Below are 12,144 nucleotides of genomic sequence, written 5' to 3'. Positions count from 1 at the left end.
ATTCACATCTGAACCCGGACATAGACATTGTCAGCACAACACAGATCATCGATCCAGAGGATGATCGCTGGGGATCCAAACACTGGGACCTTCATCAAGACCAAAAAGGGGGTTTGCAAAGTCCCATGTGTGAATATTGTAGTAACCACTGCTATCCAAAGAAGTGGTGGTCCCACATCCTCACTACTGCTCCACTCAGGACCACATTCTATAGAATATCTGGGTCTAAGCAGCCCGGACCCCCAGGGATCGATCGATCTATCTATCTATCTATCTATCTATCTATCTATCTATCTATCTATCTATCTATCTATCTATCTATCTATCTATCCATGTAACTGCAGCGCCCCAGAGTCCTGGTCGTTGCAGTACTGATGCTCCGCCACTAAGGGGGGCTGTGGTACGTTTGATGGCACTGAAGGAGTTCACCTGACCAGGTATCACAGACACCAATACACTTCACAGTCTGGCCTCCAGGGGGAGCTAAGGGTACTATGTATTAGGCCACTCCTCACAATCTGGTAAAACTGGGGGTTGGATAGGAAGTTAGACAGAAAGCTGACTGGGGAACGAACAGGCAACATCCCGTGGCAGGGGGTGTTGCGGGGAGAGACTCAGGGGGGTCCCTGTCAGGGGTGGGATCCTGACAGAGGCCTAGCGAACAGAGAGAACATTACGGGACCGCGCCTGCACTTGATCGCGGCGGTGCCCTAAGAAAGGACAAGAAGCGAGGTTTATTGTGCTGAGTGAGAAACGAGATCAACGCAACAGAGAAATACCTGTAGGAGTCGTGCTGTAAGACGAGGCAACATCCTACTGAGGCGCGTAGCCAGTGGCCGGAACGCCGAGGAAGTATTAGGCTCCAAGCAATACTTGAAACCTACGGCAGGACAGTCAGCTATAGGCGGGCTGTCTCACACGAATCACCTACGAAGACATAGGGGGGCAACAACAGGAGAAGGGCGACACTAGAGTCCAGGAAGAACTCCGGGCCTACCCGTCATACGGGTGCGTCCTAGCCATATCATCTGGGGGACGAGGAAGAACATCAGAATCAAGTTGTGAGGGAACACGAGAAACAGACACAACAGTTGTGGGGTACTATCCCGTAAGCACAGCAGGGGAGGACCACAACACACAAGCGCTAGAAGGTAGGCACAGATTTCCACCTGCAAAGGGAACTCTGGAGGTGCCATCGGACCGGCCGGACTTGCACAGCCTGGTTAACCGTATTCCGGATTGAGGATCCTGAAGCCTTCAGTAAAGAGGTAAAGAGACTGCAACCTGGTGTCCTCGTTATTTACTGCAACCGGCACTTCACCGCACCATAACATCATCACCATACCTCCACCTTCATTGTACGCCCCTCAGCAGGGTCACGGACCGGGTCTAGCCACTGTGACAATCCCAGAGCAGAGACTGAGAGGCCCGGTACCGGGTACCCCTCGGCCCTGCGGCAGTGGGGGCTCTACATAACACTTTGGGCAATCCTGTTCAAAATTACTGTTATTGTGAAGAGTTAAGCAAGTTGCAGATGAAATGATCTCTAAAAGGCCTAAAGTTAGAGATGACACATTTTCTTTGTATTTTAGGCAAAAAAAAAAATATATTGTCACCTTTACATTTTACAAATTCCAAAAAGGAACATGGGCCGATGCCAAAGTTTGTGCACCCTGTACACTTAGTACCTAGTACCGCCCCATTTTGCAAGTATCACAGCTTGTAAACGCTTTTTGTAGCAAGACAAGAGTCTTTCAATTCTTGTTTGAGGGACTTTCATCTATTCTTCCTTAGAGAATTCTTCCAGTTCTGTGAGATTCCTTGCATCCTCTGCTATTTTGAGGTCTAGCCACAGATTTTCAATGATGTTCAGATCGTGGGACTGTAAGGGCCATTGTAAAACCTTCATCTTGCGCCTTTTGAGGTCGTCTATTGTGGATTTTCACGTGTGTTTAGGATCATTATCCATGTGTAGAAGCCACCCTCTTTTCACCTTCAGCTTTTTTTTTACAGATGGTGTTATGTTTGCATCAAAAATTTGTTGACATTTTATTGAATCCATTCTTCCCTCTACCCGTGAAATGCTCTCTGTGTTCTATTTTATATATCATCGGTCCACAGGACTTCTTTCCCAAATGCATTAGGCTTGTTTAGATGTTCTTTTTCATACTTCTGACTCTGAATTTTATAGTGAGGACGCAGGAGAGATTTTCTTCTGGTGATGACTCTTCCATGAAGACCATATTTGTACAGGTGTCTCTGAACAGTACAACAATGTACCACAGTTCCAGAGTCTGCTACATCTGTTGAAGGTCTTTCGCAGTCAAGCTGGGATTCCGATTTGCCTCGCTAGCAATCCTACATACAAGCAGTTCTCACTGAAATTTTGCTTGGTCTTCCAGACCTTATCTTGACCTCCACTGTTCATGGTAACTTCCATTTCTTAATTACATTTCAAACTGAAGAAAGGGTAACTTGAAAACACTGCTATATTATTATAGCCTTCTCCTGCTTTGTGGGCCTCAACCATTTTCATTTTCAGAGTGCTAGGCAGCTGCTTAGAAGAATGCATGGCTGCTGTGAGAGGAGGCTGTTTTTTTTTGTTTTGTTTTTTTATAAAACTGAGAGATTTGCATCACTTGGCCTTTTCTAACAATGACAGTGAACAAGCCATAACCGTAAGAGGCTAATTATGGTCTGACACCTTGGTTAGAGTTATCTGAGCACATAAATCCCCAAGGGTGCACAGACTTTTGCATCTGCCCATTTTCCCTTTTCTACATCTTAAAATGAAAAAAATAAAAATAAATAATAATAATAATAATATCCAGGCTTAGCTATAGAATAATGCTGCTAGACTTTTATCTTTAGGTTTTGGGCTCCTTTAGTTTCCCGGAGTGAGTGATGTAGCACATATCTCTCTCTTTAGCACTGGGCTGCTCGCACCTTCTGAAGACACGGCGGCTCCTCTCTGTTGGACAGTCGGCATATTGCTGCGTACTCGACCTCATTTGTCACTGGGACAGTTTTGCTCTGGTGCCAGGAGCCGCCCCGGTCAATACCCTCCATCATGATTTGGCATGTCACGTCATCTGGCAGAGATGCCAGCCTGCAGCTGCTTTTCTTGCCTCTTCCCTCTGCTGGAAACCAGCTGTTTCCTTAATACAAAATCCATTCAAAAAGTTTTCCGGACAGACAGAAAAAGGACATTGTATCAGATGAAATAAAGGGCTTGTCTTCCCCACTACTTGTCCATAGGCAGTGTCTGGTATGGCAGCTCAGCCCTATGTGCTAGAATATAATTGAGCTGCAATACTTGGCACATCCTGTGCACAAGAGTGGCGCTGTTTCTAAGGGAAAAAGATTTAGAAATATATAAAGCATTTGATACAATTGTTCTAATTGATGGAGAAGATTTCTGTTGTCAAAACAGGTTGTTTTATCAAAAAAAGTAAATTGGCCACATTCTTCTTTAGCTTTGCCCAAAAGTCTTGTTAGCAGAAATGGACCCTGAAGAGGTAAGTCCCTCACATGAGACCCTCTCTTTGGGTAGGATCACACGACCACTTTCTCCTTATCTCAAAGAAATTGTCCGATGAGTTTGATCAGAGTGTCATAATTTTTTCTAGGACGTTGAGAGAAGAAAAATGACTCCATTTTCTCAGTCTGTGAAAATCAGACTGCACTCAGATGTCACCCGACTGCAGTCCAATTTTTTTCACAAACCCATAGACTTACATTGCCAATTTTGATCCGGCACACGGATCAAAATTGGACACTTCTGGGTTTTTTTTTTTGTGGACCAAAGAAAAATTCGGACATGTGCACATCCCCACGGAATATCTTAGACTCAGAGCTCTGTCTGAATGAAGCATTTGTACCACTGTTCCATATAGTTTTTATGGGACTGTCGGAGATAACCGACCACTGCACTCCTCTGTGTCTGGGAGTCCCATACGTATATACATGGTTGTGTGGCACAGACCCTGATCTCTCAACCTGTGATACATCCAATCAGGAGGGCACAGACTATGTCTCCAGGGGGTGCCCTCTGTGCCCCTATGCAAGGCTGTACCAGGTCAGAGCTGAGACAGGAAGTGTTGTCATAGGGTCTTCAAACCTGACTACTATTGATATGTATGTCTTAGCAGAGTTGTATTTCTACCATTTCTCCTGCTGTTTACATCAGTTTTAGTTATTTCTCCTTAATGTCAGAAACTCAGATACAACCACACTGGAACGCAGTTCTTTGAAATTAGAAAGACGCGACCGATCAGTGGGTAAGAAATGTTTTATTATTATCAAACATCTGCTTGAAGCGTTCCCACAATGCCTTCCCAATTCCTAGCGTCTGCCACTGAACGTGCGGAGCGCTCCAGTCCTGTTCACCTATGTGACATCTGTTTCTCATAGAATTATCTAAGTTACTTTTCCATGAAATTGCTGCCTGGCAAACACTGTATGGGATACAAGTGGCTGTGAGATTTGGGGTTACGGGGAGTCTGTGAGTCCAAGCTGACAGCCTAAACTAAGCACATGGCCTTGTAGGCACGGATCCCTCATAAAAATGGCACCTCCAGGGAATCACCGCCTCCTTTCTACAGAAATCAAATCAAATATGTTATTTAGGGTCTCCAGTGCACCCTGGGTGTGGCCAAGAAGCTTTCAGCACCGCTCCGCCCACTGATTTTGCATGTCCCTCCTCCCTCATTGCTCAATCACCATGAAGAGGGCGGGGCATGCAAAACAAATGCAGAAAGCTTCTCGGCCACACCCTGGGTGCACCGATCACAGTAATTGGCATACTTGATTAAAACGTCACTTTCTGCAGAATGGAGGCAGCGATTAGTAGTGTGTTTTTAGGGAGCACTCTGCAATCAGTTTGGGTCATTTAACTGCATAAAAAGAGCTTTGAGACATGGGAAAAAGAGGATTCGGACGCTTCCAAGGCTCATTACTAATGATTAGCTGATATGTAGGAGTATGTGTGTATTTATAAATATCAGTGAGAATTAGTAAATGACATGTAACGAGTTTATATGTATGTATGTATGTATACAGTGGCGTAACTACAAAGTTATGGGCCCCGGTGCGAACTTCCAAATGGGGCCCCCCCCGCAGCCCTGCCATACAACTCAATGTAACCCCCATAGAATACAATGCAGCCCCCCTCATGGTGCTCCATACCGTTTATTATTGCCCCATAGATGCTCCATATAAAGCTGCCCCATATATAATGCTCTGCACCGTTCATTATGGCCCCATAGATGCTCCATAGAAAGCTGTGCCATATATAATGCTCTGCACCGTTCATTATTGCCCCATAGATGCTCCATAGAAAGCTGTGCCATGTATTATGCTCTGCACCGGTCATTATGGCCCCATAGATACTCCATATAAAGCTGTGCCATATATAATGCTCTGCACCGTTCATTATGGCCCCATAAGATGCTCCGCACAGTCACTGCCCCTTATAGTGCTGCACAAGTGTTATGGCCCCATAAGATGCTCCGCACAGTCACTTGCCCCATATAGTGCTGCACAATTGTTATGGCCCCATAAGATGCTCCGTACAGTCACTTGCCCCATATAGTGCTGCACAATTGTTATGGCCCCATAAGATGCTCCGCACAGCCACTTGCCCCATATAGTGCTGCACAATTGTTATGGCCCCATAAGATGCTCCGCAAAGCCACTGCCCCTTATAGTGCTGCACAATTGTTAAGGCCCCATAAGATGCTCCACACAGTCACTTGCCCCATATAGTGCTGCACAATTGTTATGGCCCCATAAGATGCTCCGCACAGCCACTGCCCCTTATAGTGCTGGCGCTGCACAAGTGTTATGGCCCCATAAAATGCTCCGTATAGCCACTGCCCCTTATAATGCTGCACAATTGTTATGGCCCCATAAGATGCTCCGCACAGCCACTGCCCCTTATAGTGCTGCACAAGTGTTATGGCCCCGTAAGATGCTCCGCACAGTCACTGCCCCTTATAGTGCTGGCGCTGCACAAGCGTTATGGCCCCATAAAATGCTCCGTACAGTCACTTGGCCCTTATGCTTTTGCTGCCATAAAAAAAATAAATCACATACTCACCTCACCTCTCTCTCTTCGCTCAGGACCCCCGGCACTTTCAATATTTACCTGGCTGCTCCTCGTGCGGCTCCGTCTTCGGCACTGACGTTCAGCAGAGGGCGCGCACTGACTACGTCACCGCGCCCTCTGACCTGAGCGTCACTGCCAGAGGACGCTGATGACAGAGCCGCACCGGAACGAGGAACGGTAAATATCGTGCAGCGCTGCGCAGTGCTGTATACTCACCTACTCCCGGCACGGTCCCTGGACGTCCCTGCTTCTTCCAGCGCTGCAGATTCTTCCTGTATTGAGCGGTCACAGTTACCGTTCAATACAGAAATGAATATGCGGCTCCACCCCTATGGGAGGTGGAGCTGCATATTCATTTCTGTAATGAGCGGGACCATGTGACCGCTCAGTGCAGGAAGAATCTGCAGCGCTGGAAGAAGCAGGGATGTCCAGGGACCGTGCCGGGAGTAGGTAAGTATAATTAGAGAGCGGTGACGGCTCCCTGCTGCGGGTCACTCACAAATGGTGGGATCATCATCAATCATGGGTCATTTCATTCTCATTCACTCCTGTCCATGGGGCCCCTAAGTAGTCTGGGCCCCGTCGCAGCTGCGACCGCTGCGACCGCGGTAGTTACGCCCCTGCATGTATATATATACATATATAAAATAAATATATATATATATATATATATATATATATATATATATATATATATATATATATATACAGTGCCTACAAGTAGTATTCAACCCCCTGCAGATTTAGCAGGTTTACACATTTGGAATTAACTTGGCATTTTGACATTTGGACTGTAGATCAGCCTGGAAGTGTGAAATGCACTGCAGTAAAAAAGAATGTTATTTCTTTGTTTATTTTTTTTTTAAATTGTGAAAAGTCTTTTCAGAGGGTCATTTATTATTCAACCCCTCAACCCACCAGAATTCTGTTTGGTTCCCCTAAAGTATTAAGAAGTAGTTCAGGCACAAAGAACAATGAGCTTCACATGTTTGGATTAATTATCTCTTTTTCCAGCCTTTTCTGACTATTTAAGACCCTCCCCAAACTTGTGAACAGCACTCAAACATGGTCAACATGGGAAAGACAAAAGAGCATTCCAAGGCCATCAGAGACAAGATCGTGGAGGGTCACAAGGCTGGCAAGGGGTACAAAACCCTTTCCAAGGAGTTGGGCCCACCTGTCTCCACTGTTGGGAGCATCATCCGGAAGTGGAAGGCTTATGGAACTACTGTTAGCCTTCCACGGCCTGGACAGCCTTTGAAAGTTTCCTCCCGTGCTGAGGCCAGGCTTGTCCGAAGAGTCAAGGCTAACCCAAGGACAACAAGGAAGGAGCTCCGGGAAGATCTCATGGCAGTGGGGACATTGGTTTCAGTCAATACCATAAGTAACGTACTCCACCGCAATGGTCTCCGTTCCAGACGAGCCCGTAAGGTACCTTTACTTTCAAAGCGTCAGGTCAAGGCTCGTCTACAGTTTGCTCATGATCACTTGGAGGACTCTGAGACTGACTGGTTCAAGGTTCTCTGGTCTGATGAGACCAAGATCGAGATCTTTGGTGCCAACCACACACGTGACGTTTGGAGACTGGATGGCACTGCATACGACCCCAAGAATACCATCCCTACAGTCAAGCATGGTGGTGGCAGCATCATGCTGTGGGGCTGTTTCTCAGCCAAGGGGCCTGGCCATCTGGTCCGCATCCATGGGAAGATGGATAGCACGGCCTACCTGGAGATTTTTGCCAAGAACCTCCACTCCTCCATCAAGGATCTTAAGATGGGTCGTCATTTCATCTTCCAACAAGACAACGACCCAAAGCACACAGCCAAGAAAACCAAGGCCTGGTTCAAGAGGCAAAAAATCAAGGTGTTGCAGTGGTCTAGTCAGTCTCCTGACCTTGACACAATTGAAAACTTGTGGAAGGAGCTCAAGATTAAAGTCAACATGAGACACCCAAAGAACCTAGATAACTTGGAGAAGATCTGCATGGAGGAGTGGGCCAAGATAACTCCAGAGACCTGTGCCGGCCTGATCAGGTCTTATAAAAGACGATTATTAGCTGTAATTGCAAACAAAGGTTATTCCACAAAATATTAAACCTAGGGGTTGAATAATAATTGACCCACACTTTTATGTTTAAAATTTATAAAAATTTAACTGAGCAACAAAACTTTTTGGTTTGTAAGATTTATGCATCTGTTAATAAATCCTGCTCTTGTTTGAAGTTTGAAGGCTCTAACTTATTTGCATCTTATTAAACCTGCTAAATCTGCAGGGGGTTGAATACTACTTGTAGGCACTGTATATATATATATATATATATATATATATATATATATATATATATATATAAAAATTATATATTTATTGTATATGTTATATTATTTTCCAGTTACCCCCCCTCACGCCAAATACATTCTGGTAGGGAATCTAGATTGTGAGTCCCAATGGGGACAGCGATGATGATGTTTGTAAAACGCTGTGTAATTAATGGCGCTATATAAGTGAGTAAAGTAAATAAATATATATATATATTATATATATATATATATATATATATATATATATATATATATACATGTAAAGCGCCATGGAATAAATGGCGCTATAACAATAAATAATAGTAATAATAATTATATATATATATATATATATATATATATATATATATACCTTGACAATTCCTTAATTCACTACTGATGGAGGCTGTGAGGGAGAACGGGTCTGGTTTCCGTCAGCAGATGATTCTTGTGACTTGTTTGCAGGCAGCTGACAGTCTAATCCCGCAGATCCCAGTTACACAAAGACTCCCTTATAATGGGAATCCCCGAGTGTGGATGGTTGCTGGATGCCTCTCGTGACACATGTTGATACCATCTGTCTCGTCGTCTCTGCCAGGAAGATGGTGTATATCTCTATCTGACTCTCTCTTCTAGGTTAATGGAGACGGCTCGGGAGATGACCAGGGAATCCTTACCTATTAAGTGTCTAGAAGCCGTGATCCTGGGAATGTATCCTTTCATTATAGTCTCTGACGTCATTATTACAAGAATTCTGCTGTGTTTACCGTATATCCAAAAGGGAAATTGATTTTCTAGTCCCTGCGAATTCATGATATTGCTTTGGTCGGGTGCAGCCCAGTCCTCACATACTTTTTACATGAATGGACAGGTCATTGCCTTCTACAAGGTCACAACACCCTTATTCTACTGCCATCATTTAGAAACGTCTGATGGTCAGTCAGGTGTTCTAACCTTTGCTACTTCATGGAATTGTTTATGGAACACGCAAAGCCCTGACCTCAGATAATCACATGAGTGGACAGGTCACTGCCTCCCACAAGATTAACACACTCTTCTTCTGCTGTCATCATTCTTAAAATCTGATTGGCTATAGGGTATTTAAACTCTGCTAATTCATGATACTGCCCTGGTCATGAGCATCCCAGTCCTCACATAATCACACAGCTAAGCAGATCACTGTCTCCCACTGTCTCCCACAAAATCAGCACACTATTCTTCCATGTACAGTCCTCTTGTTACATAAGCAGACAGGTCACTGCCTCCCATAAAGTCATCACACTCTTCTCCTGCTGCTGTCTTCATTGTTGTGATCAAATTACCAACAGAGTTTTAGATTAACATGTAATTACATTTGAAAAGGAAAAATATCCGCTTCCAATGCAGAAAATTCAGTGTGTATTCATATAGGAATCCTGGTAGACCTTGTTTGGTCTTGGTGTGGTGCAAGCAGTGTAGGAACCCACCAGGCTGGAATCCGGGTCAGAATTGGAAGAAGGGTCCATGAGGACTAGGCTCCAGCACAAAAAGATAAAAATGATTAAATAACGTGTTTCATGTTAGCAGTTCTTATTCACAGCTATGAATAAGGTTTGCTGACCCGAAACACATAAGGTTATGAATCCTTAATCTTTTTTATCTTTTTGGGTTTTTTTCTCACCATATTTTTAATTGCACAAAGAAAGTTCTGTTTTGTCATTTTCCTATTGGTGCCGGAGCCCAGACCTCATGGACCCTTCATCCATATCATCACATCGCCTTATTATCAGGATCATATTTACTATTATACAACAGTCTACAAAATATCGTCTCATCACTCACTTTGTGTTACTACACGCTCATTTCAATATATTTTTTACATATATCGGTATATCTAGACATCTTTACGGGTTAGACCCCGACTATGAGATATTTATGGCACATTGTTTATGGAGGAAAACCTTAACCCCTTACAGCTGTAAGCCCTCCTACCTTCATTGATGGAAAAATTAATATTTTTTTTTATAAAGTTTAACTTTTTTAAATTCACTAAAATCCTCCTTTTCCTTTTTCTCCTCCTCCTCATCTTCCTTCTCTTCCTTCTCATCCTCTTCTTCCTCCTCTTCTTCCTCTTAGTCTTCTTCCTCCTCCTCTTCTTCCTTTTTCTCCTCCTCTTCCTCCTCCACTTCTTCCTCCTCCTCTTCTTCCTCATCATCCTCTTCATCCTCCTCTTCTTCCTCTTCATCCTCCTCCTCTTCTTTCTTTTTCTCATCTTCCTCCTCGTCTTCCTACTCATCCTCTTCTTCCGCCTCCTCTTCTTCCTCTTAGCCTTCTTCCTCCTCTTCGTCCTTTTTCTCCTCCTCTTCCTCCTCCTTCTCTGCTTCCTCTTCTTTATCCTCCTCTTCTTCCTCTTCATCTTCCTCTTCATCCTCCTCCTCTTCTTCCGCCTCCTCTTCTTCCTCTTAACCTTCTTCCTCCTCTTCTTCCTTTTTCTCCTCCTCCTCCTCTGCTTCCTCTTCTTTCTCCTCCTCTTCTTCCTCTTCCTCTTCATCCTCCTCCTCTTCTTCCTCTTGCTATTTTTCAGACTCTTCTTTCTTTTTCTCTTCCTCTTCCTCCTCATCCTCTTCTTCCTCCTCCTCCTCTTCTTCCTCCAGCTCTTCTTGGAAAAAATCATTAGTTATAGGTCTCAGTATATGGTGACACAAACAATATTTTTTTTATAAAGTTTAACATTTTTTTAAATTCACTAAAATCCTTTTTTTTCCTTTTTCTCCTCTTCCTCCTCCTCATCTTCCTGCTCTTCCTCCTCATCCTCTTCTTCCTCTTCCTCCGCCTCCTTTTCTTCCTCTATTGCCGTAATTATGCTGACCCTGAGAATCATGTTGCCTAGGGTAATTTCTACTGCACAAAGACCGTCGTAAAAACGGTGAGAAAATAATGGCAGGATTGTGTTGTTTTTTTATTACATGTTTATTACGTGTTTTTTCTTTTTTCCACTTTCTTCCCCATCTTTAGTATTTTAATACTTTTCTGGACAGTTGGGCTTAGATCTCGGGAAATTGCCGTCAGAAATGCTCCTGTCCTTTCTTTGCTCTGTTAGACCCATATTCTGCAGTGAATTTTCCAGCATCGGGATGTGATGTCCCTCAGTAATGAGGCATTTTGTAAAGCCGCTGCAGCAATGTATTAAACAAGGATCAGCCTCCTGCGACAGTCATTTAAGGTCACCCCCATATGCAGGAGTCAGGTCTGCACATGGGATAAAGCTGAGATCTGCGGAGGGAATCTCTCCTATTCCTTGCTTTGTCACTGAAACATTTTTAAAGGCTCATGCTGTTATTCGAGCCTGCAGGAAATGTAACAAGACATTTGTAGAATTGTTGACTTTTCTACAATTTTTTGCACGAATCAATAGTAAATGTGAATTTAAAACATTTTGCTATGTGTCTTAGCAAAAAAGTATGTGTTGTTCCAAATTATTTATAAGCCCCATGAGATCAAAACTCACTCAGAAAAGCAGTAAAACTGCCTGTTGAGAAATGAGGGATCAGATTACAGCTGCCCATAGAAATCTATGGAGAGGGGAGGTAGGAGGAGCAGAGTGGGAAAGAAGTAGAGAGACACACAGAGATTAGAAAGCAGCAAAACCATATGTGTTTCCGTTCACCCCCAGTCCTGGATTCATAGCTACACTGCTCGATACTGCCTAATAATGTCCTCCATACGACTGATGCTTCTGAAAATAAGGTAGAAAAA

At 44.0% G+C, this 12,144-nt stretch overlaps 1 protein-coding gene across 3 annotated transcripts in view; it reads left to right on the top strand.

The window, feature by feature from the left end:
• Window positions 1–12,144, top strand: part of VASH2 (vasohibin 2) — a 72,608-nt gene that overhangs the window by 30,716 nt on the left and 29,748 nt on the right. For all 3 annotated transcript variants that reach the window (XM_077282290.1, XM_077282292.1, XM_077282291.1), the window contains exons 4-5: window positions 4,224–4,280; window positions 9,046–9,120. In XM_077282290.1, coding sequence (XP_077138405.1) covers window positions 4,224–4,280; window positions 9,046–9,120 — 132 coding nt within the window. The remainder of the gene's footprint in view (window positions 1–4,223; window positions 4,281–9,045; window positions 9,121–12,144) is intronic.

This window comes from Ranitomeya variabilis, chromosome 2 (genome assembly GCF_051348905.1).
Source record: "Ranitomeya variabilis isolate aRanVar5 chromosome 2, aRanVar5.hap1, whole genome shotgun sequence".
Classification (NCBI taxonomy): domain Eukaryota; kingdom Metazoa; phylum Chordata; class Amphibia; order Anura; family Dendrobatidae; genus Ranitomeya; species Ranitomeya variabilis.
This window is presented reverse-complemented; position numbering and strand designations above follow the sequence as displayed.